At 38.4% G+C, this 27,698-nt stretch overlaps 1 protein-coding gene across 5 annotated transcripts in view; it reads left to right on the forward strand.

Moving 5' to 3' along the window:
• The window catches only part of CNTNAP4 (contactin associated protein family member 4), a 263,654-nt gene extending 237,581 nt beyond the window's left edge, over nucleotides 1-26,073 (forward strand). For 2 of the 5 annotated variants that reach the window (XM_073882311.1, XM_073882313.1), the window contains 7 exons: nucleotides 2,551-2,790; nucleotides 4,817-5,041; nucleotides 6,424-6,557; nucleotides 7,325-7,412; nucleotides 18,364-18,585; nucleotides 18,935-19,006; nucleotides 23,283-26,073. In XM_073882311.1, coding sequence (XP_073738412.1) covers nucleotides 2,551-2,790; nucleotides 4,817-5,041; nucleotides 6,424-6,557; nucleotides 7,325-7,412; nucleotides 18,364-18,585; nucleotides 18,935-19,006; nucleotides 23,283-23,476 — 1,175 coding nt within the window. In that variant the 3' untranslated portion in view covers nucleotides 23,477-26,073. The remainder of the gene's footprint in view (nucleotides 1-2,550; nucleotides 2,791-4,816; nucleotides 5,042-6,423; nucleotides 6,558-7,324; nucleotides 7,413-18,363; nucleotides 18,586-18,934; nucleotides 19,007-23,282) is intronic. The other 3 variants (XM_025860482.2, XM_073882312.1, XM_025860487.2) reach the window with 3 other exon arrangements.
• The last annotated feature ends 1,625 nt before the right edge of the window (nucleotides 26,074-27,698 follow it).

Raw genomic sequence — 27,698 nt, forward strand, 5'->3', positions numbered from 1 at the left:
TTCAGCTGTTGGACTCCATGTTATTTAGTTATGATGTCACTGGCAAAGGGAGTTCAACTCCTAAAGCAGAGAGATTTGCTGCTTCAGAGTGACAAATGCTTAACAGACTGTGATTTAACATTACTGTATACTATAACCTATATATCATGATTTAAAGTACTCTAACATGAAATAAATGAAATACACCAGGAATCCACCTGTAATCCAGACTTCCCAGCGCCGGACTCTCCTCCAGAGACTTCCCGGGCCAAAGCTAAAAGCAAGGCTGTGGGCTTCCTTACCCAGCAAAGAAAAGTCCAGCAAGGATGCTAAGAGAATTTGGTCAAAGACTTAACTCTGAGCTCTCAACATTCTATTGACGTGACTTAGCAGAGTGTGAGAATAGGGAGGTCTGAAGCTAAGGTGAGGAGCAGCTTTAATGTGGAAGGAAAAGAAGAGGAGTCCTAAGAATAAGGGGAGGAGAGAGACTTCAGGAGTGGAAGGAGACAGAGTAAACGTAGGAGGAAGGAAACAAGAAGATTGTCAGCTATTCTGAGACTCTGGGATGAGATGAACTCCTTTGTCCCTGCCATGCCCACATAAACTGGAATTGGAATATGTCTGGCTCCATAGCATGCTGCATCTGGATTTATAAATAAAAATATGACTTCATTGTATGTGCGTCACAGAAGAAGCACAAATTATGTCAGCTGAAGCAATTTCAATACACAAGTTTAAGTCCAGGTGCTTGAATGGGGACCCTTATGTCTATGAACCTGAATTGTAAATACCACTAGTGAAATGAGTCCAAAATTCTTAGAAATTCTTTTGGTTTTCCCTTCATCGTATTTCATTATTCAAAAATACAGAATTAATGGATTCAGAAATATTCCTTGGGTTTTATCCTCATTCTCAGGCTTGGGGACCCTGTGCAGGCAATAGTGTTCTCTCTGTGAAGCACCAAGCACCCAGCTCCCACCCCCATGGCATAATCCAGTTTCATGAGCCAGTGCATTAACTGATTATTAATAATCAGTTATTAATGTCAATTGCTGATCAATTAGTTATGATTATAAGTCATTAGTCCATAGCTCTTCTGTGTCAGGCACAGCTCTGTGTGCGAGGGTACAGGGTGGTTGAAGCAGATATATGCTGATAATATACAAAGTCATTTGGTAAAATGTAAAACCTGGTAGTCGGTGACCAAGACCTATGTAGGGTCTTTCTGGCCAACTCTTGGTTCTGAAGGTTAAAAAAAACCAAACCTGTTTAATCCTTGAGGATAAGGAGATGTTAACTGATGAAGGCTAGATGAGCGTGCTAAGTGACGTGGTCGAGGAGGGAGCCAGCATGTCCTAGGAAGAGCCAGTCTGTACAGAGCAGGTGTAAGATCCTGGCCATGAGACCACATCATCTGTTCAGCGACAAAGCTCCTTTTTAGAGGACCTGTGATCATCTAACGCCTCTGGGTAGAACCATCCAGACTATTTAGATTAGAGTACTATTTGCCCATTTAAGTTCTGAGTATTACTTTATGGTGTTTCTGGACACCAGGTGAAGGGCCTCTTTGAGCTTACATTCTTATTAGGATCATGCTGATGAAATGTGGGGTCAAGGGACCACCTAAATAAGATCTACCTGGGAGGTTTGTTGATTGTTTTGATTCACAGCCCTTATTTCTGGCCCACAGAATCAGTGTTTCTTGGAGCAAGGCTCTATTTTTAAGAAGGCTTCCAGGTGACACTTATATTCCTTAAGCTTTAAGAGCCTCTCTCTGCCTTAGAAGAGCAGGGTCTGATTCCACTCAGACATTGTAAACCTCTTCAGGGGTCACTTGATAAGTCATACTGTCATGCATTAGCCAGTAAATGCTACATCACTGTCTCTCCATCAACCCCCTGCCCCCAGTTTGTTGAGAATCTTCCCAAGCTTGCATCAAACCACACTGGACCAGTATTTAGAAAAAATTCACTGGGAAGTATGCCAGACAAAAGCAAATAATCTCAGTTACCATGTTTTTGATGGGAGGGTAACGACCAAAGACCACATCAGTGCACAGTCGTTAGAAGAGCTCAAGGAGTCTTTCATAATTCTCAATAAATTAATACCATACCAGCATCAGGATCAGGTTTCAATATGAAGAACGAGCCACACTGACCCACAAATATATGCTGACTTAAAATTGCAAAAAAAAAAAAAAAAAAAAGCTTCTACCTAAGACTATCAGTCCATAAGATACAGCCTTATTTTGTTCTTTGAAAGAAACTAAAAAACAAAACAAAAAACCTCTCTGGCTTACATTTTAATAAATCATTTTTAGGAAACCAATATATAACAAATTCAACCTTTGGAAAAAACTGAATTCATGTTTTATCTTCTTGAATTCTCTCAATAGTGCGTCACAATATTCAGCACAAAACATTGTGCTCCCCAAATTATGTTGGCTCATCCAATTTTGCCCGTAAGGCCACAGCTTTTGCCGTGCTCTCTGAGGCCTCAGTTTTATCTGGTCTTGAAATCCTGAATAAAACACCCAGGAACATGTTTCCATTTGCAGTATTTCCCTTTTAGGTGGAACGGCCACCAGACAGAGGGGCTTTCTGGGCTGCATTCGGTCTCTGCAGTTGAACGGAATGTCCCTGGACCTGGAAGAAAGAGCTAAGGTGACGCCCGGAGTGGAGCCGGGTTGTAGAGGGCACTGCAGCAGCTACGGAAAATTGTGTCAAAATGGAGGGAAGTGCAGAGAAAAGCTCAGTGGGTTCTCTTGTGACTGCACCCTCTCTGCATATACAGGGCCATTCTGCTCCAGGGGTAAGTATGGCATGGGGTGTCCTGACAGGAAAACTCGCCCAACGTGAAGAAGACATCTTGCGGTAATTTTCTGGGTAGCTAATTGGAAGCAAAAATAGTTCCATTTCGGATTTTGTTTTTTTGCCAATTACCTGTTTCATGCCAATCCCATTTCATTTCTTAAATATTTGCCTCAATTCTTAAAAAAAATAGTATCTATTAATAATAAAGCCTCTCAAGTTGCCTCTAGGTGTCCTAAAGTGTTGGCTGCTTAATCTGCTTTTTTCTATCTGATGTTGATGCTTTTAAGTATTATGGCTGTCAACAAACTGTCCCTTGGGGCAGCTCTCTATTTTAAAATCTTTAAAGGCATTATTGTTATTTTTGATGAAGATCATCAACCATGAAAGGAGATTTAGGAAGGATTGTGTTTTGGTTTTTGCCAAACAAATATTTTTTCCAAGAATAAAAATAACTTTTCCATTAAATATGCACATGTAACAAAAAAGAGATACTCAGGCATTTTGCTCTATGATGTGGCCACTATCCGTGACGTAAAATAGTGGGATATTTTTCATTTTGTCTTGTTCACAGACCTATGTCATGGAAGAAAGAAAGAACTGAGTGTAGTATTAAGTGTTCTGGACGGACTTCTCTGAATACACAAACATTTGTTGTGCTTTCATAGTTGCTCCTAGAAAACTGCTATCATGTTTAATTCAGTTGCTTTATTTGAGTGTGTCTGAGCTACTGAACCTTTTTCCTGAAGGAGGCTAACAAAAATTGCCTCCAAATTGAAGCAACTCCTGCTTTGCAAAGAAAGCATTTGGGATTATTTCATGAAAAGTGGGTTAAAAGTCATCTACACTTTATCAGAACTAAGTTATAATTTCAAGTCAACCCCTTGATAATAACTCACACACCACTGCTATCCTTCTAGGAGGCTGTTTACATTTTAAGTTAAGAGATGCCTGGGTGGCTTAGTGGGTTTAGTGTCTGACTCTTGATCTTGGCCTGGGTCTTGATCTCATTCACGTTTTGATCTCAGGGTCGTGAGTTCTAAATAAAGTTAGAACAAAGAGCACCTCTTCTGAAGAACTTGTCTTTACTTTCTGAGTCTAAATGATTTCTAGTTCAGCTTGCTAACTGCAATCAAGAATGCTACTCTGCATCTATGTATCGTATTGCATATAAAGAGTGTATTACAGAAATAAAAATAATAAAACAAGCAAATAAAAACACTCTTCAAGTACCAAGGGAATGCAGATGTTGCTATATTACCCGGTGAGCGTCATGTACAACTCACGTTCCACAACTAGTCCTTTATAGTAATGGGGAGAAGCAGAGTCCAAGGACCCAGCTCCAGTCATTCCTCCAGTGTCCTCATTTTCATACATGTATAAATAAACAGGTAGTGTGTGCGTGCATGCACATGCATGTGTGTGTGAATTTGGGATATTAACCTCATATAAGTAAAGTACTACACTTTTGTAAAACTAAAAGAGGCTGGATAGTTCCTTACGTTGATCACTGCTACACAGAACCCTGCTGCCCATCTTATATTAACACTGGACTTAAGCTTCTTTTCATAGGGCACAATAAATAGGGGAAAGTGTTTAGGCAAAAAAGAACATTTCTTTCTCTTGATCCTGAAAGGTAAGAAGACCCCTCAAGCTTCCTTCCTTCCTATTGCAGGAAGACTAGTGCATCCTAGCTACAAAATAATAGATGGGACTAAAAATTTAAGTAAGAAAATGGATGGTAAGGGAGATAAAAGCCAAGAAACCTGGTTTGTGTCTGAAGTCAGAGAGGGGGACGTTATGCTTTCAATTATAAGGTTAACTAGCAAATTAATTACATATACTTCTAACATAAAGCCATTTCAAGGACAGTCATAAAAGCTCTATTAATTTCCTGTGTTATTTAGTCCTGGTTTGGGGCTATTTGTTGTATCTATACAATTTGTTATTTAATTAGAAAATATCATACCTGAAACAAGATCCTTGTACTTAATTTTTTTAACATAAAATGTGTCTTATCATTCCAGAGATTTCTGCATATTTTGGATCTGGCTCATCTGTGATTTACAATTTTCAAGAAAATTATTCCTTAAGTAAAAATTCCAGCTCCCACGCTGCTTCATTTCATGGCGATATGAAACTGAGCAGAGAAATGATCAAATTTAGCTTTCGAACAACACAAGCACCAAGCTTACTGCTTTATGTGAGCTCCTTTTATAAAGAATACCTTTCAGTTATCATTGCCAAAAATGGTGAGTGCTTTTAGATGAGAGAGAGAGAAAACTGAATTAGAACATTAGATTAGTAATAATATGGATAGTTCTCATGTTCTTGCCTCTCAAACTATGAACAGGAAGAAAAGCGTGCCTGTTTTTTGTATTCGATATTTTTAAGACTATCCTATAAATTTAATCTAAAAGGATTACTTAAAATTAAGATAGCTTTAGCTTATTATAACTTTGATAATTTTACATTCAGTGTTAATTTTTTATTTATATAAAATACTTACCATATTGTATTATTGCTAAAAGCTCTTTACTATTTCATATAATATCAGTATCAATTTTGTGGGTCATTTTGAAAGAAGATACCTATTTGTATATAGTAAATATTTCCTTCAATTAAAAGTAGAGAAGTTTTGAGGGAATGTTAACAACCTACCATTATATATAGGAAAAGGTCCCCAAAGTAATCTGTTGGTTCTAATGGTCAGCAATGAAATAGTCATGGAAAATGCTGGTACAGGGCAATGGCTTGTGGATTAGGACATGTGTATGTTACAGAAACCTTGTCACAGAAAACCACTTGCTGATGTTTTTTCTCCTCCCTATATCCAGATTAAAGATAAAAATTCTATAGATAAATTATCTGAGTGAGGAAAATAAATTTATAAACTTGAATATATCATTTCAACTCAAATAAATATGGCCCAAGGGCACTGAACACTAAAATAAAAATAATATTGATTAATAAGTATATTTACCTTCCCTGTGTATCTTTTGAGCTTGAAGCTTATCTATACATTAGGATATTTTCTTTGCTAAATTGAAGATACCTTGTGAAATAAATTGGCATCTTTGCAGGCAGCTAAGTGAGTAGTATTAATTCTCATGGTAAGTTTGGCTAAAGACCATTCATTTCATCCTGATTTCATTCCAAAGTCTATGACTGTGACCACGTGGAAATATTTTTCATCTTCAGTAAAACTCTGTTTGCTTATAAAAATTCCATTAGTCAACTGCATTTTAGAGTGGCAGATGTATTTTTTCAAAGGTGAGATTGTGGAAGCATGTTAATGCAGTATTCCACAACAGTATACTAGGTGTGTTTTTTTTTAAGTTAGAGACTAGTATAGAGATTTGCTTCTGCTTCACTGCATATTTGACTTCTAGGGGGAAAATTAAAGATTTGCAGGAAAGACTGCTTATTGGCAACATGCTTGGTCTTGATCTTGAAAATAGGGCAGTTTGACAGAGAAGCTGACTTCTAGGAATTATGAGGAAAGGAGACTTCCAATAAGCTACTGTGAATTTTCCACCTGAAATTAATAGCTAAAAAGAGTACTCTGAGTTTTTATAAGTAGCTCTTAAACTACAATTTTAACTAAAAATATAACTTCTCTTCCCTACTCTAGGAAGTTTGCAGATCAGGTACAAGCTAAATAGATACCAAGAACCTGATGTCGTTAACTTTGATTTCAAAAACATGGCGGATGGGCAGCTTCACCACGTAGAGATTAACAGAGAAGAAGGCGTGGTCTTCGTAGAGGTAATATATATAATACATTCAACAGAAGCAGTGCTTACAGTTAACGATTCCCCAGCATGAAGGACCGTGGGCAGAATTATGATAATGAATAGACTGAAGACATCCTTCCAGGGCTGCTCTCGCACAGACCATCGACACACTGCCAGACGGGGTCTAGTTTTTGAAAGGATAAAGATTCTGTCCAAGATATGATTACTGTTTGATACCCAAAATGCCAGACTTTCCTTATTTGTTTTACATCATTCAGGAGGGAAAGCTGTCTATTTTATCGTACATACTACTAGTAGGGGTATTGCTACTCTCATGAAACCAGTGGAATTGCTCATTCTACCAGCTTTTGAAGAAAAGCACGAATGTTTTGCCCTCTACATAGAGGAAAATGTCTTAGCTGAATGACTCAAGTGAAAATACCAACCTAGGTAAAGGTATCAATGTGAAAATAACTCGTATCTTTCTTTTTCTTTTTCTTTTCTTTTTTTTTTTTTTTTAGCTTTACCAATTTTGGATTTCTCATACAGTGGAGAAAATTAAAATGATATAAGGGGATAGAAGATGGGGTGCACTGGTACCTGAGGGTAGAATAGAAGGTTTAGAAAATATCATTCACCTTTGTAAATGGCTCTTTAAAATTTGTTTTTCTAAATCTTGGGGGCCATACTAACAGTTGCCTGTTTTATCATTTTCTTTTGTCTTCCTTGGCTTTCTATCATCTTCCCAACAAAATGGCATCCATCTGGCTGTTTGCACCTCATGTAACCATTCTACAGATTGACAAGAATGCAAAGAGACAAGTCCGCCTGTCATCAGGTACAGAATTCAGTGCCGTCAGGTCTCTTGTGCTGGGCAGGATTTTAGGTAAGTAAAGGCACGACCTTCCCCTAATCGTGACGCATAAAGATCAGAAGAGTTGTATTCTAAACATGCACACAGGCCACACACAAATTCATCATGCCAAAAGAAATCTCCTGTTTTGTTTTAAGTACGAAATGAGTGATAATCAAGGCGGAAACCATACCTTCTCAGGGGTTATGTAACCGTGTGCAGGGACTTCCTGCTGAGCAAGCATGGTCCTTTGATAGTAATGCCACTGTGGTCTCTGTGTAATGAAACATGATTTTGTTCTCACACTTCAAAAATATCAAACAGCAAAAGTAGAAATAACAAACTGTGTATCAATCAGCCGCCAAATACACAGGTTGTCATCTAATGATCAAACCAGGACTAGGCCTAAGAGAGAAGGGAGGGGAGAGCAATAGCTTTTTTTCAAGGTTTGTGAATCTGCTTTAGGTTCTGGCTTGGATCCTGTTTGCCTTGTTGAAAGGTGGTAGTGGCTTGCCACTCTTGCTGGAACCCAGTGTTAAATGTCATATGATTATTATTTATATTCACCAAGCACTTCTGATAGTAGCACTCAAGTAGAAACCTTTTCTTGCCATTTAACATCCAAATATATGTACATTTTTTATACTTGCCAACAAGGACTAAGTGGGAAAAGGGGTACTATGTTTTGAAAGGGTTTTCTTTTTAGTTATAAGTAAATTATAAAGAGGAGTGATATTTCACATGATTTGGTGGGGTGGGGGACCTCTTGTAGTCTGGTGTTCATCTCTCGTTTGATATTTGAAACTAACCTGGAGTATTTCGCCTCGGGTAGTAAATGGAATCTTTTATTTTTTGACTCTTCAGCTGTTTGTACCTTGACTTATCATTCCATACATTCCCTGAACATAATCTCAGAATCCTGAGAATGTTTGATTAAACCCATGGGTGAATGATCAAAATATTGGTTCTTGAGAAGGTTAATAGTTAAATTTATAAATATTTCTAGGTTTTCTAGGACTATGATGAGCATCAAAATTGTGTGCGCTCATTCTCCAAGCAAACAGGGGAAATATGAGTTGCAATGTTCTCTCAGTATGCTAGAGTGGACATGTGCAAAGTACTTGATAGATACTTGGAAGCTTAACTGAAAAATTCCAAGTGAGTTTCATCATGTAAATTATGTAAATTCAACTATAGTAATAAAAAAACATAAAATAAATATAGCAAATCTTGATCTCAAGAGTTCCTCAGTCTAGCAGGGCCTGAAATGAGGCATTACATAGAAATGTAAAATACAAGATAGAGAATTTTAACAGTCATGCATAATGTTAATACAGTCATATTTTTGAAGAAATAAAATCTTCAAATTTAATGCCACGCTTACTGATGAAAATACCTTTTGTGAGTAGAAATATGTTAAATATATTATAAAACAATTGAAAAACTTATCTGCATTCTATTAGGAGGATTGTATTAATCAAACAGTAGAATAATAGCATTCATTATATAAATATTTGTTTCCCTTTTTGTAAATGAGGAGGGAGATTAGTAGGGAATTAAAGATGTTAATGTTTTTATTTAAGAATAGCATATTATTAAAATGCATGTCATTCATACTGAAAAATAAGATTAAAGTCCAGATTCAGCAATGAACTTTATAGTCTGAATCAACTCATTCTCCTAAAAGTATAGGTAGGAACTTATAGGGCGTGTATCTAAGGTTAGGATCTTGACCCAGGACCAAGGACTAATACTCCATTCAAGTCATTTGTAATTCAAAGGAGAGTAATAATTTATGGTCAAATTTGGTGTGGTATATGAATTTACAATTAAACATGTAGTATATTATTATATTTTAATATAGTATATTAATTTATAGTAAAATAGATGCTAAAATGGAGCTATTAATTTTCCAGAGAATTGTTCAATCTTGGAGTTTCTTATTATGTTAGGCTGGGTCCTCCAAAAAGCAGTCGCCAAGACAAAATTAACCATGTGAGGATTTTATTCGGGGAACACTTACATAAAAGAAAGTGGGGAGAGAACTGGCCAAGAGTGGCAGAGGCATCAGATGGCCATGCAACTCTGCTTCCAAATGAAGGGGGGAGAGAGAGAGACAGGAAAAGTTAGAAGTATCTTGGAAGTCCGTGCAACCTCAGAAGGGTTGAGCAGTCTTTGGGGAGCCCTTGAGTCAGCCAGCCATCAGAAGAATCTCCTGTTTCCCAAGAATGAGCCCACCTTAGAAATTCCCTGCTGTCATCAGCCACCGCTGGTACCACCCACAGGAAGCATGGCCTTGGCCCAAGGATAAAGATAGGTTTCAGAGCCTGGCAGCTGGGGCTGTTGGTCAATTACTCTCCTCTAGTTGGAGGTCTGCGAGGCACGTTGTCATGGCCCCACGCTTATAAAATATGGTTTTCCTATTTGGAAGCCCTTTTGGCTTAGATTCATTTAGCACATACTTTGTGATCACCTGTTGTGTACACAGAGAATGCCATCCAGCAAGATGGACATTGCATCTGCCCTCACAGAGCTTATGTTAGTGGGCATACACATCATCGTCCTACACAATGTTCCTGTGTATCCAATTGAGTATAATGTGCCCTGTGTCACATTAGATAAAATAGTTCCAAATTACCCTCCAAATAAAAATGAGTAAAATATTTGTATCATTTTATGATTTCTGAATATTTCTTTTAAGGGAACAGAATATGAACATTGATCAATCATTTTTTTTTTGGAGTTGTAATTTGTCTGCCTTTTCAACCAAAGACTGAAGGATATGACCATTCACTGCCATTTTAGATGGAAACCCAGAAAGGAGGACATATTTTCCCTCTTTCAGCTTTCTCCATTACTCATTTCTTAAACTTAGTAAGAACTATGGAGATGATTTTGGACTATTGTCACTGTGAACAAACATTACTAGCTGATACACAAAAGGAAGGTGAATTTTTGAAATAATATCAAACTCTATTATGACAACATGGAAACCATCTCCAACTCCCTATTACATTTAATTTAAGTACTCAATAACTTTGACAATAATAATCATTAGTAGTTGGGAGCTGTGGTTTTAGCCAAGCAGCTTAGTTCAGATCCTCCTACGATCAAGAGTACATTAAATCTGCTCTTCATATTCATGTCTCACTGTAAGATTATGCTCTGAATTCTGTATCTAGATACTTTTATACGTTATAAGAGATTTTTGATTTATTTTAGTAAAAACTGGATGATTATTTTCACTTACTCTGAGTAGTAGCTTTTGCATATTAGAGGTCTTGATCAATAGTGATTATTCCTGGGGTGCCTGGGTGAGTCAGTCGGTGAAGCATCTGCCTTGAGCTCAGGTCACGATCCCAGGGTCCTGGGATAGAGCCCCGCATCCAAATGAATAGATAAAATCTTTTTAAAGAACAATGATTATTGCTCTCTTCTGAGGACACAGAGCCAGGAGGTAGCTCAGATCACTGCAGTGGAGATTAGGCCGGATGTAAATAATGTCTGTAGTCAGCAAGGAGAGGACAACTGGTCTCCACTGAAGGGCTGGGGGAATAATTTCCAGTGTGTCAGGAATCCTTTATGTAAAACTCACTTCAGTGCCTAGAGGTGAGGAGAAATCAGATGACCTAAGTCCTGATTGTGTAAATATATTGTGAAATGACACTTAAGAGAATGGTTATTTTAAAAGCAAATTTTAAAAGAGAAGTGCAGCTTAGAACAAGAGCAGTAAGAAATCTACTGAATTTTTTTTTCTTCATCAAGTGGATTTTTGAATATTTTAACAATTAAAATGTCATAGACCATCTCTGATGCATAGAGTGGCTTCATCCTTGTGGAGGCTCTAATTGTTTCCAGAGAATTAGCGACATGAACTGGCCATACCTAGAAGCTTAAAGACACCTCTCTCCTCATCATGATACAAGAGCATAGATCAAAGTGTGACGTCCCAAACCCAAGGAACACTTGGGTTGCTGAAACGTGTTATCTGAGTGTTATCTGATTTTAATTATAGAGCACATGGTATGGTAGACATTGGGATTTTGTCAGAGGCTCATAAAAATCATGAGGCTGTGCTCCAGGTAGGAAGGATGAGTCTGCACCTTTGACAACGCTATCACCCTCATCGCTTTCATTTGGCAGTCAAACATAATAAAACAGAGCTCTGCTTACACTTCAAAAAAAATACTGAATGATAAAAGCAAAAGTCATGAATCCCAAATTATGTATTTATCAGCTGCCAAATCTAGACACCTTTGCACCATGATAAAACTAGAATAATTTCTAAAATAAAAAAGAGAAGGCAATTGTTTATTTCTTTAATTACTGACATGCTTTAAAATGTACCTGCACTAGCAGACGAACCATGAGAGATGATGGACTCTGAGAAACAAACTGAGGGTTCTAGAGGGGAGGGGGGGAGGGGGATGGGTTAGCCTGGTGATGGGTATTGAGGAGGGCACGTTCTGCATGGAGCACTGGGTGTTATGACAAACAATGAATCATGGAACACTGCACCAAAAACTAATGATGTAATATATGGTGATTAACATAACAATAAAAAATTTTAAAAAAAATAAATAAAATAGGGATAAAAGCCAGGATATTTAAATCACCTGTGTAAAAATTCCAATTTAAAACATATTAAAGTTTATTTGTCAATATACCTCAATTAAATTGAAAAATATTATATCTGAAAAAAAAATAAAAAAATAAAATGTACCTGCACTAGGAATAAGTAAAAAAATAAAGCCATTATCAGGAATAAGTAAAAAAATAAAGCCATTCTCTTACTCTGTTGCATGAGTGCCTTTACTAAAAGCAGGAATTGATGGAAGAGAGGAGAGAATGAGGTTGGCAGGACAGTGCATACAGGGGCTTTGGGCACAAAGCAAAGAGATGCTGGCAGGCCAGCCTGGTGATGAGCTGCGGGACTGGTCTGTGAGAGTAAGAGCAGTTAAATGTGAATTCTGCTCGTGTTGTCTGTTGAGTATAATAGAGGGTTAGAGCTGGTTCCCATGTCATCTCAGTACAATTTGATATTATTACCTAAAAATTACCCTCCTTGCTTGATAACTGCTACTAATGCTTGTTAATGATGATGGGAGTTAAAAATTTGTTCCTATGGTCCGTTTCCTTTGTAAAAATGAGTACTTGAAGACAGAGAGGAAGCAATTTTTTTTCCAGTCTTCCTTCCGAAAGGGCAGGCAGTCTGATGTCATTTCTCTGTCAAGTGTGTTGTTCACATGTATGAAGTACTGGTGCCGAAGTGAATGATTTCTCAGCAGCTCCTCTAAGAGAACTATTAACTTGAACATTATGTAAGAAGAGATCTCTCTAAGGTGTAATTGATCAAAGGAACTATGCAGGTGTGAAGTTGCTTTGCTAACTCATTAAGGTTTTGTTGGGTCACAATGCCACACATGAAAAAAGAAACTCAGTGAAGACCATTACATAATCTTGAGATTGCATCAAACCTTTCACGGAAAAATGTGCTCACCTCTTGCATGATATAACTTAACCCATTGTAGAATGACTGAAAAGTCACTGTTCAAAGGCTGAGTGAAGTTTACAGTTACTATCTATTACTTGTTTATGTGAAATCTGTTATGGTGCCGGGACCCTGACAAGCAGCAATCCGTTGGTCCCTCACGGTGTGGGAAGAACCAGGCTGCATCAGACGGACTTGGCTCACATTCCTCCGTAATTAATAGGCTGCATCACGTTCATTTTTACATCCAAAACTCATTGTAAAATGAAGTTCTGAGTTCTGTTTATGGATTGTTTTTATGTTAGAAGAGTTTCCTAAAAACCTGAAGATGTTTTTCGCTCAGTCTGTGCTGAGCAGTAGCTTTGGTATATTTAGAGGCAATGACCCATAGGGATCATTGATCTCTTCTGAGGTTGCAGAGCCAGAAAGTACTCAAATTTCTGCAGTGGAGATTTAGGCCAGATGTAAATAAAGTGTGTGGTCAGAGGAAAGAGGGTATCTACCCATCTCTTAGAAGAGCTGTAGGAACAAACGTCAATCTCAGTGCTAGTTTATGTAAAACCTGCTTCAAAGCCAAGGGGGTACATAAGATAGTTTGATTAGATTATTTAAGGGACCTTGTTGATTTTGTAAATGTCTTGTGACACTTAAGACAGGTTACATTGAAAGCAAAAAAGAAGTACAGGTCGCCCAGAAATATCTAACTATAAATAGCTTCTGTATTAATGAGATTTTCAAGGTTATATCTCAGAGCCGTAGGTTTGGTTGGCAAATAAATACCTTTTATGAAAACCTGCTTCCTTATCCACGTAGTGTTTGCTGACTGCTTTGCCATTTTACTTTTCCACTAACTCTTGTTTATTGAATCCTGGTCATAATTGCATGTAATGACAAAGATGCTCTGCTGGGTGTTAGCCCTGCTCCCCCTCTGATTTATTGCCCCATGTTCTGGCAAGCCTTCTTATCCTCATCTTTATGGGTTAAAGATACTAAGATTCTTTTTAAACAAGGCCCCTCTTCCTAGGTATGGACAACCTATTTGGTTTTGTTTTCTGAGTTTTTCTGTTTGTTTGTTAATGAGAGCTACAAGAAATTCCATGAAGCCCTCCTTGTGATTGTTCTTCCGTTTACTTCATGCCCTTTCCAGAAACAGTCCTCTTCCCAGGTATAGAAAGGCACTTTCTACAAATTTTAATTCCTTGGTACTCTATTTTTCTGGCAGGCCTTTTGTTAAAAGGTTTCTTCTTTAACAAAGCAGAAGTCATTCCCTTTGTTGGAAAATACAGTTGGGGCTAATTTTTTAATAGGCGAGATTATCCAAAAATCTGAGTCAGTTAAGGGTTTTTATAACCAGAAACATCCAAAACATGATTGAGTCCTCTCAGGATTTGTGTCAAACAGGAGACGTTGGTCTTCAATTCCTCCACCCTCCCTGTTCTAATCTTTAGATGGTGTTGGCATTTCAGGAGTTAGATAACAGGAAAGATAGCTATTTTTGTTCATTGGCTTTATTAGCACAATTGTTGATGTCCAGCAAGATATCTAATGCTATGTATTTCTAAGGCCAGCTTTGCTTATGAACAACATAGTATAGCTGTTCATTTTGTTTGGACTCCGTTCTGGGGAGGTGGCTGCAAAACCCTGTGCTGTGCTTTCCCTCCTGATTCTAATTACCACCCATTGACTCTCCTGAAAATAGGAGTTGTTGGTCCAGCCCAGCAGGCAGGCGGGAGCCTGGAGGTTGCCAGTGAAGAAAGTGGTGGGGGCCTCCTTGCCCTCTGGTTGGAAGACAGTCAGGGGCCAGCCTAGGAAAGTCTTGGGGGGCAGACCCTAAATTGCATAGATCCCTCCCCTCCACTTGGAAATACTTAGCTTGCCTAGAGCTCTGGAGCCCATGGGGAGAGGTCAGCATTGAAAACGTCACTATGCCCATTTCCCCTCTTTGCCAAAGAAGGGAGCAACCTGAAACTCGAGGGGTTCCTGAATTTTGCTGAGGATGACCTGAAGTTTTGAGTCCTCTCTGTCTGGAGTCCTCACTGGTGTGGGGCAGCTACATTGTCTACCACCTAAGGAAATCAGTGACTGAAAAGCACCCAGCAGATGAGAAAAACAACTCCATTCTTAAGAAGATTCAATGACAAAAAAAAAAAAAAAAGAAGAAGAAGAAGATTTAACAATAAAAAGGGGGAAGAAACGAAGCCACCAGAATCATTCCCTATCACAGTAAGCCTCTTCAGGGAAACGGATACCATCCTGTTGAAACTTAGTAAGAGCACTTGCTTTTAGCAAAGCAACCAAAAGACCTTGAGGAACTAAAAAGTATGATTGTTCCAGACCAAAAATGTCAGTAGCAGGAAAGAGTGATCTTTGTTGAAACTTGAATTCATCACGTAGAAGATAAGTGAATGAAGGACTTGACTCACATAAAATTAAGTCCTAAAATATAAAAATCAGGTGGGAAAAGTAAAATAGCTTAAAGAATATGCAGAGGAGACCCCGTGTGAATAATCAGCAGACCAAGAGGATAAAAAATTTAGAAGTGAAAGGGACCCCCTGGTGGCTCAGTCGGTTAAGCACCCAACTCTTGGTTTCAGCTCAGGTGGTGATCTTGGGGTTGTGAGATTGAGCCCTGCATCAGGCTCCGTGCTCAGTGGGGAGCCTGCCTGAGGATTCTCCCCCCCCAAGCCCCTCCTGCTCATTCTCTCTCTCTCTCATTCTCTGTAAAATAAATCTTTACAAAAATATGAAGGTGAAGCAATAGTTGCGTGCACAATGTATGAAATTTTCCAGGCTAAAGAAAAAACTCGTGTCTCCAGATGAAAAGGGCCCAGCATGTTCTATGCAAAATTCCTGAATCACAGAGAATCTCACAAAATTTGAGAAAGAAGTAATAGAGCGAGAAGATGCTGGAATAATATCTACAGACTACTAAGGGAACAGGACTATGAAGAGTCAACCTTAAAATAGACACACAAAACTCACCTAATCCATCAAGATAAATTTCTGTTCCAGACACACTCCATCACACTTTCTAAGTCATTTCTTCAGAACATTACCACTCTTCAAAATTTTCATTAGTTCCTGTCTCTATGTTTATTTTCTGTCTCTGCTGCTAGAATGTGAGATGCCTGATATGCAGGGAATTTATTTCCTGTATCAGTAGCTCTTAAAACAAATATTAATTGATTAACTGCCCACTTTAAGTTTTAGAATTTAAAGTCTTTTATACAGTAATTTGTAATATTCAAGTTTTGGACTTGAAGGTGTAGTCTTTAAAATTCATCTCGGGGCACCTGGGTGGCTCAGTCAGTTAAGCACCCAACTCTTAGTTTCGGCTCAGGTCCTGATCTCATGGGTCGTGAGATCAAGCCCCGCATCGGTGGGCTCCATGCTCAGTGGGAATCTGCTTGGATGTTCTCTCCCTTGGCCCCTTACCCTGCTAGCTCTTTCTCTCTCTCAAATAAACAAATCTGTAAAAAAAAAAAAATAAAATTCACCTCCTATTAGATTTGTACCAGAGAAGTGAATCTTACCTATTTACATTTTTTTCGGTTCAAAAGATAAGATTTTTTTAAAATCTATAGAAATTGTATCAAGATTTTAACATTTTAAAATAAATGTGAAAAGCACTGCCCTGGCTATGCTGCTATTAATGTATGTTTTCTTTTCCTTTCTTATTAAAGTAAAAAAACTCCAAAGCAAGAATGCTATCTTTTTAAACATAAATATGTTTGAATGTATATCCATTCAAGTGAGCGAATGCTCTGTGTTGGGACTAAGTTCGTTCTTGCTTTCTATACATGGACGGAATGGCTTCTATGTAACAGCATAACGCTGGAGGTTGAGGGTCACCTATGGGTCCAGGAAGCCCATCTTTGTGCAGTGAGGCAAGGTGGCCTGGTGGTCGGAACATGGCCTTCTGAGGCAGAACGCCTGAGCCTGAGTGCCGTATCTCTAGCCCCACGGCAGGGGAGTAATGTAATTGCTCTGATTTTCAGATTGGAGGATGACATTCATGATACTCAACATTTAATCAGCATTTTCATCATTAGGTATAAAGTGTGAATGACAATGGAACAAAACGGCGTTCTTCAGAATTCTTAATATTACAAGACTGGCTCAATCAGAGCTGAGTTGTCCAGAGTCACTTCAAGACCAGCGGCTCTTAAGCCAAAAAAATAATAACAAAATAAGTAAGAGGCACTGCAGAAGATAGGAAGAGAAGAAAGAAAACAATGTGTCAGTCAGAGAGCAGTTCATGAATAGCGGAGTCTTGTGGTTTGGAGCCTGAGTCCCGCACAGAATGCCCACAGCTCCTCAGCCTCAGGCAGTCACTGCAGTTCTGACCCCACGTGTCCTGCCTGTACCACGAACATCAGACCCTCCTGGCTCCTGGGAGCTGCAAACACGAGCATGCAAATCCCTGAGAACAGTGCTAAGCGCATTATAAGTACCCAATAAATACTTAATACCTATTATCCTTTTTTTTTTTTTTTCAAAAAGAGACAAAAGTGCAAACCGTGTCTGTGTCCCTGTATATGCAGAGTAGGAGAGAGGAGTCCTGCTATTTTCTGGTCACATTGGGTGGATTGGATGCATTGTAGTCTGATAACATTTGAACTTTAAAACTCTACAGGTAATTCCCCTTGTTTCAATTTGAGCCTCGCCAAGCATAAAATGTAAATATATTCTTCACTGTAGAACCATAAATTAATATTCTGGCATTCAAGCCAGTCTCTGTGCCACAATAGTTGCAGATAAACTAAACTCCCATTGATCTGGGGGAGGGTTTTTCTGTCTAGAGGGGACGGGGATGCACACGTGTCTGTCTGAGTGACAGGTGGCAGAGAAACGAGGGAGAAAAGGCTGTGAGGTATGAATGTTTTCACTGCTGTGCATGAGTCATTAGGGCAACTCTGGGGGGTAGCCTCCACCACATCTCAACATTATCCCCCTGCGTGATGGGGTCGCAGAGTACCAGAAAGCTGTTGGCCCGACTGTCGGCTGGCTGGGCAATAGATAAGGGAACTCCAGAAGCTCAATTTTCCCTCTAGCTTCTGTGCTTTTCATGACTTACGTCTCACAAGCTGAGCTGAATTCATTTCCAAATTGGGAAGCACTTGAATCTCTTACTCCAAGCCCTATCACAAATCATGTTAATCATCTGTGTTTCAGTTTACCATCTCATGAACCCTCATCAGTTCCAGACCTGGCCCATTCTTAGGGAGGCTTCAATCACTTCCAGAGTTCACCCCATGATATTAAATTAGCCATCCTTAAAAACCTGCCTTCATTAACCTGGAGAGGCTCACCAGTAGTCACGGAGAGACTTACTGGATCCGACTCTTTGAATAAAGACTGACAAAGGGGAATTTAGTCTACTGTATATATATTTGCTGTTGTATTACCAGACTGGAAACATTCCGTCTGTAGCCTTGCCTCCTTTTGCTCTTGCACAATTGTTAACATTTCGATGTTTCTTTGGGTTCACAGAACACAGTGATACAGACCAGGAGACAGCGCTGGCGGGCGCACAGGGCTTCCTGGGCTGTCTCTCTGCTGTGCAGCTCAGCCACGTGGCCCCTCTGAAGGCCGCGCTGCAGCCCAGCCACCCGGCCCCCATCACCGTCTCGGGACACGTGACAGAGTCCAGCTGTGTGGCCCAGGGTGGTACTGATGCCACATCAAGAGAAAGGACACACTCGTTTGCAGGTGGTGTGTGGCCCCTCCTTTACACAGTAACGAACACACTAGTCCCCTGGGTATTGAGTCTTCTGATGCTGCTGTGGCAGTGGGTCCTCGAGGTGGCTTCTCAAAATTGGCTTTGTTGGTTGACGTCCAATTCTCTTTCCCATTTCTTCTCTAGATTCTCAGTGCCTTATTCATGTGTGCCCCTGCAGTTGACACTGCTGAGCTTCAAAAAAGTTGTCAACAGGGATTCCACATTGACCTCCATAATTCTGCTCTGGTTTAAAATGTTTTAAAGACTTTTTTTTTTTCAAAATTTCTTCTTTTTGATTGGCTATATCACTCCCTTCCCCCCTTTTTTATTCTTTCCCTGCAGATCATTCGGGAACAAGAGATGACAGAGAACCCCTCGCTAATGCAATTAGAAGTGACTCTGCAGTGATTGGAGGTAACAGAAAGCATGGATGGGCTCTTCTTTGGTACTTGTCATTACTAGGAGTGGCGAATATTGAGCATCAGAGAAACCATGAAGAATCCACACACATCCCCAGGGTTAGGCACTGAGGCCTGAGGTCAACGGGAGTGGTTTATTATTTATACTGGATTGCCTTTTAGAGTCTTCTTGAGTTCCCGAATTCCTTGAAGATTTTCAGTATAAATAATGGATAATTTCACTAAGGCACCACACTCAAGGAATAGTTGCTAAACTGTGTAAAAATGAGTTATCATTTAGCTTGAAAGTGGCCTTCTACAATCCCTAGGGAAATCTGAATATACTTGAGGAAGCAATATGATTTTTATTGGCTTCTTGGACTTTGTTGTACTGCTTCTGCAAGAGTTTATGTAAAAAGCAGGAAAAACTTATATTTTATGTTGTGGTCATGCTCAATAAAATGGATATTTCCATGGTTTAGGTGCTCACATCAATGAATATTACATTTTTAGTTGCATTTTTGTCAAATATTAGGCTAATGGAATAAAAGTGATTCATAGTTATTTTTAAATTGCAGAATTAACACAAAAAAATTTAAGTATATCTTCCTGGCAATGAAACAGCATATTCTCTGAGACATAATTTATTTAAAACCAACCCCCCAAATATACCGTCTTCTTCCTGATCAATGGTCTTAAGAAGGTTATTAATCAGATAAAGGAAATGCTAAGTGGCTCATCTTTTCTCCGCACTCTGCGTAGGATAAGGACATAAAAAGTGAAGTTATTTTATTACACTGCCAGATAATGTGATTACTCTTTTACTTGGGCAGTTTTTGTGGGCTTTGTACCTGATCCATTTGTTCTGTTTTTTGTACCTTTACTCATCCAGACATCAACTTCCTTTTAGAAGTTGGGATTTTACTGAGACTGACAATAGTACTAGTCAAATCTTTGTGAGGATATTAACATCCCCATTGCTATTTCAGGTATTTTTCTTTTAGCAAACTATTTTTCTTTTAGCAAACTATTAAAGATACCCAAGATAGAATTCCCATTTAGTCATATAACAAGCAAAAAATAAACAACAGTAAGACCTGCTAGAAGAGTAGTTAATAGCTGAATAACTGCATGTCTAAAAGAAACACATGAATATATTATTATTAATACATTATATGGTAAAACCTCATCTAAAGCTCTAGCATTTAATGCGCTTCACATTTTAAACTGGGATTCCTTGTCAAACAGATTGTTGCAGTCTCATAATGGAGCTTCGTTTATACACTTAACTAGGTATAGAGATAGGGGGATAAAGACACAAAGGTAGATATACGTAGAGAGTGATTGGACAGTCAAGCCAATGTTAGAACGGAGTATTTAATCTTTAGAATACTGTTGCTTTGGGCAGAGATCATTGGGAAGATTTACAGACTAACAGAGGGGTGTGTTGATAAGTCATTCTACATTACTCTGGAACAGGAACGAGTTATGAGTCACCTGTGGAATCTCGCTTGGCTCAAACGCAGAGCGCGGACAAAGACAGGGTGGAAAATTTGCAGCCCAGGGATTGAGTGTCTAGGAATCCAGTGGCGTCTGCTTTTGGGCATTGCAGAGACTGAGCATCAGAAGCAAAGCAGCTGGGCATGGCTGTTTAAGCTCCGAAGGCCTTGTCTGGGACCACATGCGATTTATCTGCTAAATCACAGAATATCATCCTCTGGGGAGTTTCTCCATCTGGTAGCATCGTAGTATAATTTTTCACCCGTTGTCTAGTTACTCGTAAATTGCACCCACTGTGTAGCAATAATTAATCCATTTAAAATTTCTCCAAATTGGCTAATTGCCCTATGTTCTATATTGTAGGTGATCTTTCTCTTCACTTACAAACACTGTATAATGTAAGATGGGAAAATTGTTTATAAGACATTTAAAACTGGTGACCCAGATATTATAGAGAATTTCTGGCCAGGCTATGCAGATAAGGATGGTGAGATTTAGACAAAGAGAAAGCTACACAGTATCTTCATAAAAACACATTCACACAGAGCCTCAGATGGCAATGTCATAGAGCACAGTGGTTGGCCATATTTTATGTAGTGGTTTTTTTTTTTTTTTTTTTTTTGTATAACAGGTTAGATCAAGGTTTCCTTGGACATGACAAATCCTGACATAATACCTTCCCCCAAATTAAAGGAGATAAATCACATACATGGAACAAAGTAGTTCCAGAGTCCATTCACGATTATGACTGTCTGGGTATCTTGTCTCGGCCACTGTAATGTTGATGTTTATTTTATAATTGCTGTAGCCTGCTCTCTATAATAGACTTCATCAGTTTTTCACATTGAAATTATTCAGAATGTCTCTCTTGATACAAGAGGCCTATAACAAGATGCCAGACAATAGAAATATTTATAGCAACTCAACTGCTGAGAGGCAAAACATATAACAACAATTAGATACTCTGAATAAAATTATTACTTACTAATATAACTAATAGTGGATATGTAGTGAATTTTTTAGATTTCAAGTGCAGTATTTGATTGCCACGTTTATATTAGATTTATGAGAAAAGAATAATTGCTGTCCTTCTCAGGTAAGTTTGACCCAGCCAAAAATTGGCTCGGCCATTGGCAATATTATGATTTGCTGTAGGAAATCCGTCCATTAAATCATATGCTTAGGAGTCCACTGTGATTGGTGAGAAATCACAGTTTCTGGTGGTAATGATTCAGTGTGCTGGCTTGGGGGCCTCCGTTAGAGTTATGCACCTAATTGAGACTGGAAGGAAGAATCCCGGCTTTACAATAGGACAGGTGATCCACCTTGCTGTTTTCACTGTACCTATTTTTGTCTAAAAACAACTCCATCAGTTAATACCTCCACTGTTTTCATCAGAAAAGTGTAAGTATTAGGAAACTCTCAAACTCATGGTGACAGGCAGTAGTTTTCCAAATTCTATTTTTCATTTGAAAGCTTGGCTTTTATTACTGGTGACATATATTGTCAGTTATTTTTTCTTGAAGTGACGGACTCACTTCACTCATTTCAGAGAAAGTATCTGTCGAATATCTGAGTCAAAACAACCATGGTTTGTCAGTCATTCTTTCAAACAAAAGTGGTGTTCCATGAAGCCAAAAGTGACTAGTTGAGCTCACAAGACAGCTTTTAACACAAACGCTTTTCCTGGGGACAGCCATTGTACTTGGAGATACACCCCAAGTACTTTCCATTTCATCACCCAAAATGTTAAAAAGGCATGTAGCCAAAGGTCAAGATTTCATAAAATAAGTAATTTTTAGTGCTTCATCGAGGGCACTCTTAAGTGAAGCTAGCTTTTTTCTTTTTCTCTGGGGTTGCCTGGCAGTGTAATAATGAATTCAGTGACCGCTGTTACAGTTTGGTAGCCTTGCCTTGATTTGTGCTAAGGTACCAGGAATTTTACCCAGGCTTGTTTTACATTAGCAGTGGGTATGTCAACAGAATGGAAAAGGCATCTTAGAATTATTATGAAAATAGCTTTGACCCCGTGGACCTCCTCAAAGTGTCCTGGGACCCAAAAGGGACTCACAGATCACGCTTCGAAGAACTTCTGGCCCAATGTAATGCCAAGGTTGATACCCATATATGGGCATAGTTAACAATTGTGGTATTTCAGTCTTTTATTTACAACCTTTACAACGTTTACAATGTTTCAGAATATCAGTATTCCTCATATAGAAATAAGCGAAATAATCTATATTATCTGTATGAATATATTTCACTAGTCAGGATTATTCAGATGCGTGTATCCTACCCTCCTCTTCAGCAGTATAACGAACTATTGCGAATCCACTGAATTAAACTGTTTAAATATTTAAGTACAAAGACACATTTAATCATTTTACCATCTTACTACTGTCTATAATTTTAAAATAATTAAAATTTGTGTATTAATACGCAATGATCACATGGTCTTAGAGACGTGTTGGCCTCTTGTGTTTAATGTAAAATGCACTAAAAAATTCTTAAAAAAGATAAATGGAAATGCACTGAATAAATCCAGTATAATATGCGTGCAGAGTAAATGGAGGCGAACCTACCGGGCTGATAGAGCTCAGAAACAAACGCAATGTATTATGATGCCACCTGATCCAGAAATACTTGAGGTTTGGATATTTTTTTAATTTATAGATACCAGATGCTCGATTTATGTGGAAAATAATTTTATTCTGACTTACTAGACAGTGAAGTCAGTGGGCCTCCATTTGGACAACAATTCTGATTTCGCATTTTTTCTCCCCTCTCTCTAGGTTTGATAGCTGCCGTGGTCTTTATCTTGCTCTGCATCACTGCCATAGCTGTTCGCATTTATCAGCAGAAAAGGTTATACAAAAGAAATGAGGCAAAAAGGTCAGAGAATGTAGACGGTGCTGAGGCTGTTTTGAAAAGTGAGCTTAATATACAAAGTGCAGTCAATGAAAATCAGAAAGAGTACTTCTTCTGATTGGCGGCTGTGATTTAACTTGCAATTCCGACAGTCTGCTTTAATAGCCAGGGGCTCTCAATGGACAAAAAAATGTTCTTACACTGAATGTACAGGTAACGGATTTTCAGCACTGCCATCTTCCTGTATCCAGACTCGAGATGGCTGCGGGAGGCCTCATCCGGTGACGTATTTCCCATAGCAGCCGTTCTAGAGAACAAGGAATTCGATATTGCTCTTAATTCCCAACTGTCCTGATAGGATCTAGAATAGAAATTTGACTCGCTTGATGACTACGGTTTTTGAATGTGAAAACTGTAGCCCTGGTCTCTCAACCATGTGATACATCACTTCTGTTAGAGGTAAAAAATCAAAATTGGATGATAATGACTTGCTTTTTTTGAGAACATGCTCTGTGTTTGTTTTGGTGTCCCTCCAGTGTTATTCATAGACCTGGTAATGCTTCTCAGATCCTGTTTGGCTGGTGTTTGCATCTTCAGTGGCCAAAAATATATCAACCCTTTGCCTTTCTCTGTATCACATTCAATACAGTTTATCAATAGTCTTGAAAGATGTTTTGTTGTTGTTGGTTTGATCGTATTGCTCTTTTTCTATTTGACTCTTCTTAATGATTTTGAACGTATTAGGTTTTGAGTGTCAGACTTTAGCTCTGAATGTAAAATCCATATGTGACAAGACTCAGAGAGTGCATTGGTTGTCCAGTGTGTGATGTCCTGCCTTTTAAATTTCTCATCATCTGCTCTCCGTGTTTGGTGGTGGCAGTAGGGAAGATGCTGCATAAATGCCAATTTCCCCAAGAATGTGAAGTGTTTGCAACTGCTAAGCTTGTTGATATAAAAAACACAGTTCTTAACAATGCCAAAAAAATTATTTTTATTTACAACTCTAATGTCTCATATGAAACGTACTTTTGAGAATACTTTCCCCGAGCCTTATGCCAGTTTTTTTTTTTTTAAATAGGTTTGTACTTCTGTTTTTCTAAAGCTTGTCACCAAATTTTCTTTGATCTCCCTTGACTATAGTCCATGGAGCACATTCCTGATGTATTAAAAAGAAAAAGGGACAATTTGAGGTAGAGAGCTCCGTTCCCCATTCTAAAACATATACCCCTTCAGGCATACATTTTTCCATGCACTGACCTCCAGGACAGACTTTTTGAAATAGAAACTGCAATTATGCCTCCTTTCACCAAAGCCAGTGGAGTAGTTAAAGGATGCTCACTCTAAGGGGTGATGGCATATTCTCTGATCTGTGCTAAGTCTGCCATTCTGTCATGTCTCATTTATGGTGATGGGGTAATTTCTTAAAAAATACCAGAAATCAATATAACCTACTAACTAGTACATCCTGATTAGGGTGTGTATACATACCAAGAGATCAGAGAATTATCAGTAACCTTATGAAACTTGTTAAAATAATGGATTTTGAGGCAAAGTAAACAAGATGCATGCATGTAGTTATCTTGAAATTTCATAAGCCAATTATATAATAAAGGCACTTTGCTCTTTATGCTCACACATTCCAGGTGCCTGGCAAGGAAAAATTGGATTCCTTCATTTGTTCACACCAGAACAGTTTGGAAATACATAAGTTAAGCATCATATTTTCCTTCTTAACCTGCCTGTCTTTCCCGTAGCTCTATAACCATTTTACTGTTTCTGTAAATGCCTGACTAAATCTTGGGATATGAATTAACATAGTAGCTTATGAAGGATCTATGTTGATAAATGCATACTTTTTTTTTTAATTGAAAGACTTGAAGGATTGAACACAGAAACGGTAGTTTTTATTTGATGCAAAGCTGAATACAAGCATAATAACAGCTCTGAATCTATTGCAAGTGTTCATGTGATTTAGTAGCCGCATTAACCTCGTTGGGAATGTAGACAGGTTTATAGATGGTGACGCCTCATGGTTCTGTGTGGTCCGCACTGCTAGAAACTGCAGCATTATGGCATCAAAACGCATTGATTCATCATATGTCATGATTTTCATATCCTGATTTGTAATCTATTCCTTTTTTTCTTAATAAAATGCATTTTTGAAGTAAAATGCAGAATATATTTTAAGAGATGTTGTATAAAAGTTTAAAATGAGGGAATTATACTGAATTTTCATTTTCTTAAAACAGTAAAAAGATGTGTAGATGTTCACCTTCTTTACTGGTGGTCTGTTTTTTAAGCCTTTTGGCACATCCTGTGATTATTATGAATTATTAACAAAAACTGCATTTGTCATGCATTTTCCTTTTAAGTGGATGCAAAAATGACAGAAAAAAATTAGAAATATGTTTATTGATTATAACAAGTAAAGGCAGTTAAACTATGTTTAAAGTTTTGCCAGAGACAATATTTTGTCCTCAACTGTTTGTTGAAATGTTTTGTATATTTAAATTGGTGATATCCTTCTACTTCTGCAGAGAGAGCTTGGCCAGTGAGCACTATATTGATACACAGGATTATATGGAGGAATGTAGTGTACCCTTCTATAATATAAAAGTTTAAAAAATTCTTATCTGTAATTTCAAATGAAAACAATTATAATTAACATTCTCTTTTTGAGATGACTAACTTTCCAAATCTCATTAAATTCAGATGTACAGTATGCAAATAGAGTGGAGTTAATGTGGCATTGAAGACTTGCCTCTATGAAATGGGGGTAATCTGTGGGAAATGGCATCTTCATTTTCTGGGAGCTGTGTCACCGAAGTGGCCCTTGTCCACTCTAGGAAATAGCTTCATTTTTTAAAAAATCCTTTCCTAAGTGTCACTCTTTGAAACACATTTAATTCTTTAGACAATAAGGTAAACAAGGAAAAGCAACAGACAGCCAACCAAACAGAAGCCAATTATTTAAAATTGGTTATTGGTAAAAAATAAAATTCTGTTATTTTACAAGCAAAAGTGGGCTTATTCAGGGAGAGCAGAGAAATGTAATCTGGGACAAGAGCCTATGGCAATGTTTCTAGGAAGAAGTTGCTGTGGCTGAGGTCTAAGAGGTTGCTGCCTGTGTTCTCCTTTAGGATTTTGATGGACTCCTGTCTCACGTTTAGGTCTTTCAACCATTTGGAGTCTATTTTTGTGTGTGGTGTAAGGAAATGGTCCAGTTTCATTCTTCTGCATGTGGCTGTCCAATTTTCCCAACACCATTTGTTGAAGAGACTGTCTTTTTGCCATTGGACATTCTTTCCTGCTTTGTCAAAGATGACTTGACCATAGAGTTGAGGGTCCATTGCTGGGCTCTCAATTCTGTTCCATTGATCTATGTGTCTGTTTTTGTGCCAGTACCATACTGTCTTGATGATGACAGCTTTGTAATAGAGCTGGAAGTCCGGAATTGTGATGCCTCCAGCTTTGCTTTTCTTTTTCAATATTCCTCTGGCTATTCGGGGTCTCTTCTGGTTCCATACAAATTTTAGGATTATTTGTTCCATTTTTTTGAAAAAGGTGGATGGTATTTTGATGGGGATTGCATTGAATGTGTAGATTGCTCTAGGTAGCGCTGACATCTTCACAATGTTTGTTCTTCCAATCCATGAGCATGGAACGTTTTTCCATTTCTTTGTGTCTTCTTCAATTTCTTTCATGAGTATTTTAGAGTTTTCTGAGTACAGATCCTTTGCTTCTTTGGTTAGATTTATTCCTAGGTATCTTATGGTTTTGGGTGCAATTGTAAATGGGATCGACTCCTTGATTTGTCTCTCTTCTGTCTTGGTGGTGGTGTATAGGAATGCCACTGATTTCTTAACCAACTGAGCCACCCAGGCGCCCGGAATGCCACTGATTTCTGTGCACTGATTTTATAGCCTGCTACTTGACTGAATTCCTGTATGAGTTCTAGCAGTTTTGGGGTGGAGTCTTTTGGGTTTTCCACATACAGTATCATATCATCTGCAAAGAGTGAGAGTTTGACTTCCTCTTTGCCGATTTGGATGCCTTTGATTTCTTTTTGTTGTCTGATTGCTGTGGCTAGGACTTCTAATACTATGTTGAATAGCAGTGGTGAGAGTGGACATCCCTGCCGCGTTCCTGACCTTAGGGGAAAGGCTCTCAGCCTTTCCCCATTGAGAATGATACTCGCTGTAGGTTTTTCATAGATGGCTTTTATGATATTGAGGTATGTACCCTCTATCCCTATACTCTGAAGAGTTTTGATCAAGAAAGGATGTTGTACTTTGTCAAATGCTTTTTCTGCATCTATTGAGAGGATCATATGATTCTTG

Source organism: Callorhinus ursinus, unplaced genomic scaffold (genome assembly GCF_003265705.2).
Source record: "Callorhinus ursinus isolate GAN/ISIS: 27379988/994484 unplaced genomic scaffold, GSC_fseal_2.0 scaffold46, whole genome shotgun sequence".
Taxonomy (NCBI): Eukaryota; Metazoa; Chordata; class Mammalia; order Carnivora; family Otariidae; genus Callorhinus; species Callorhinus ursinus.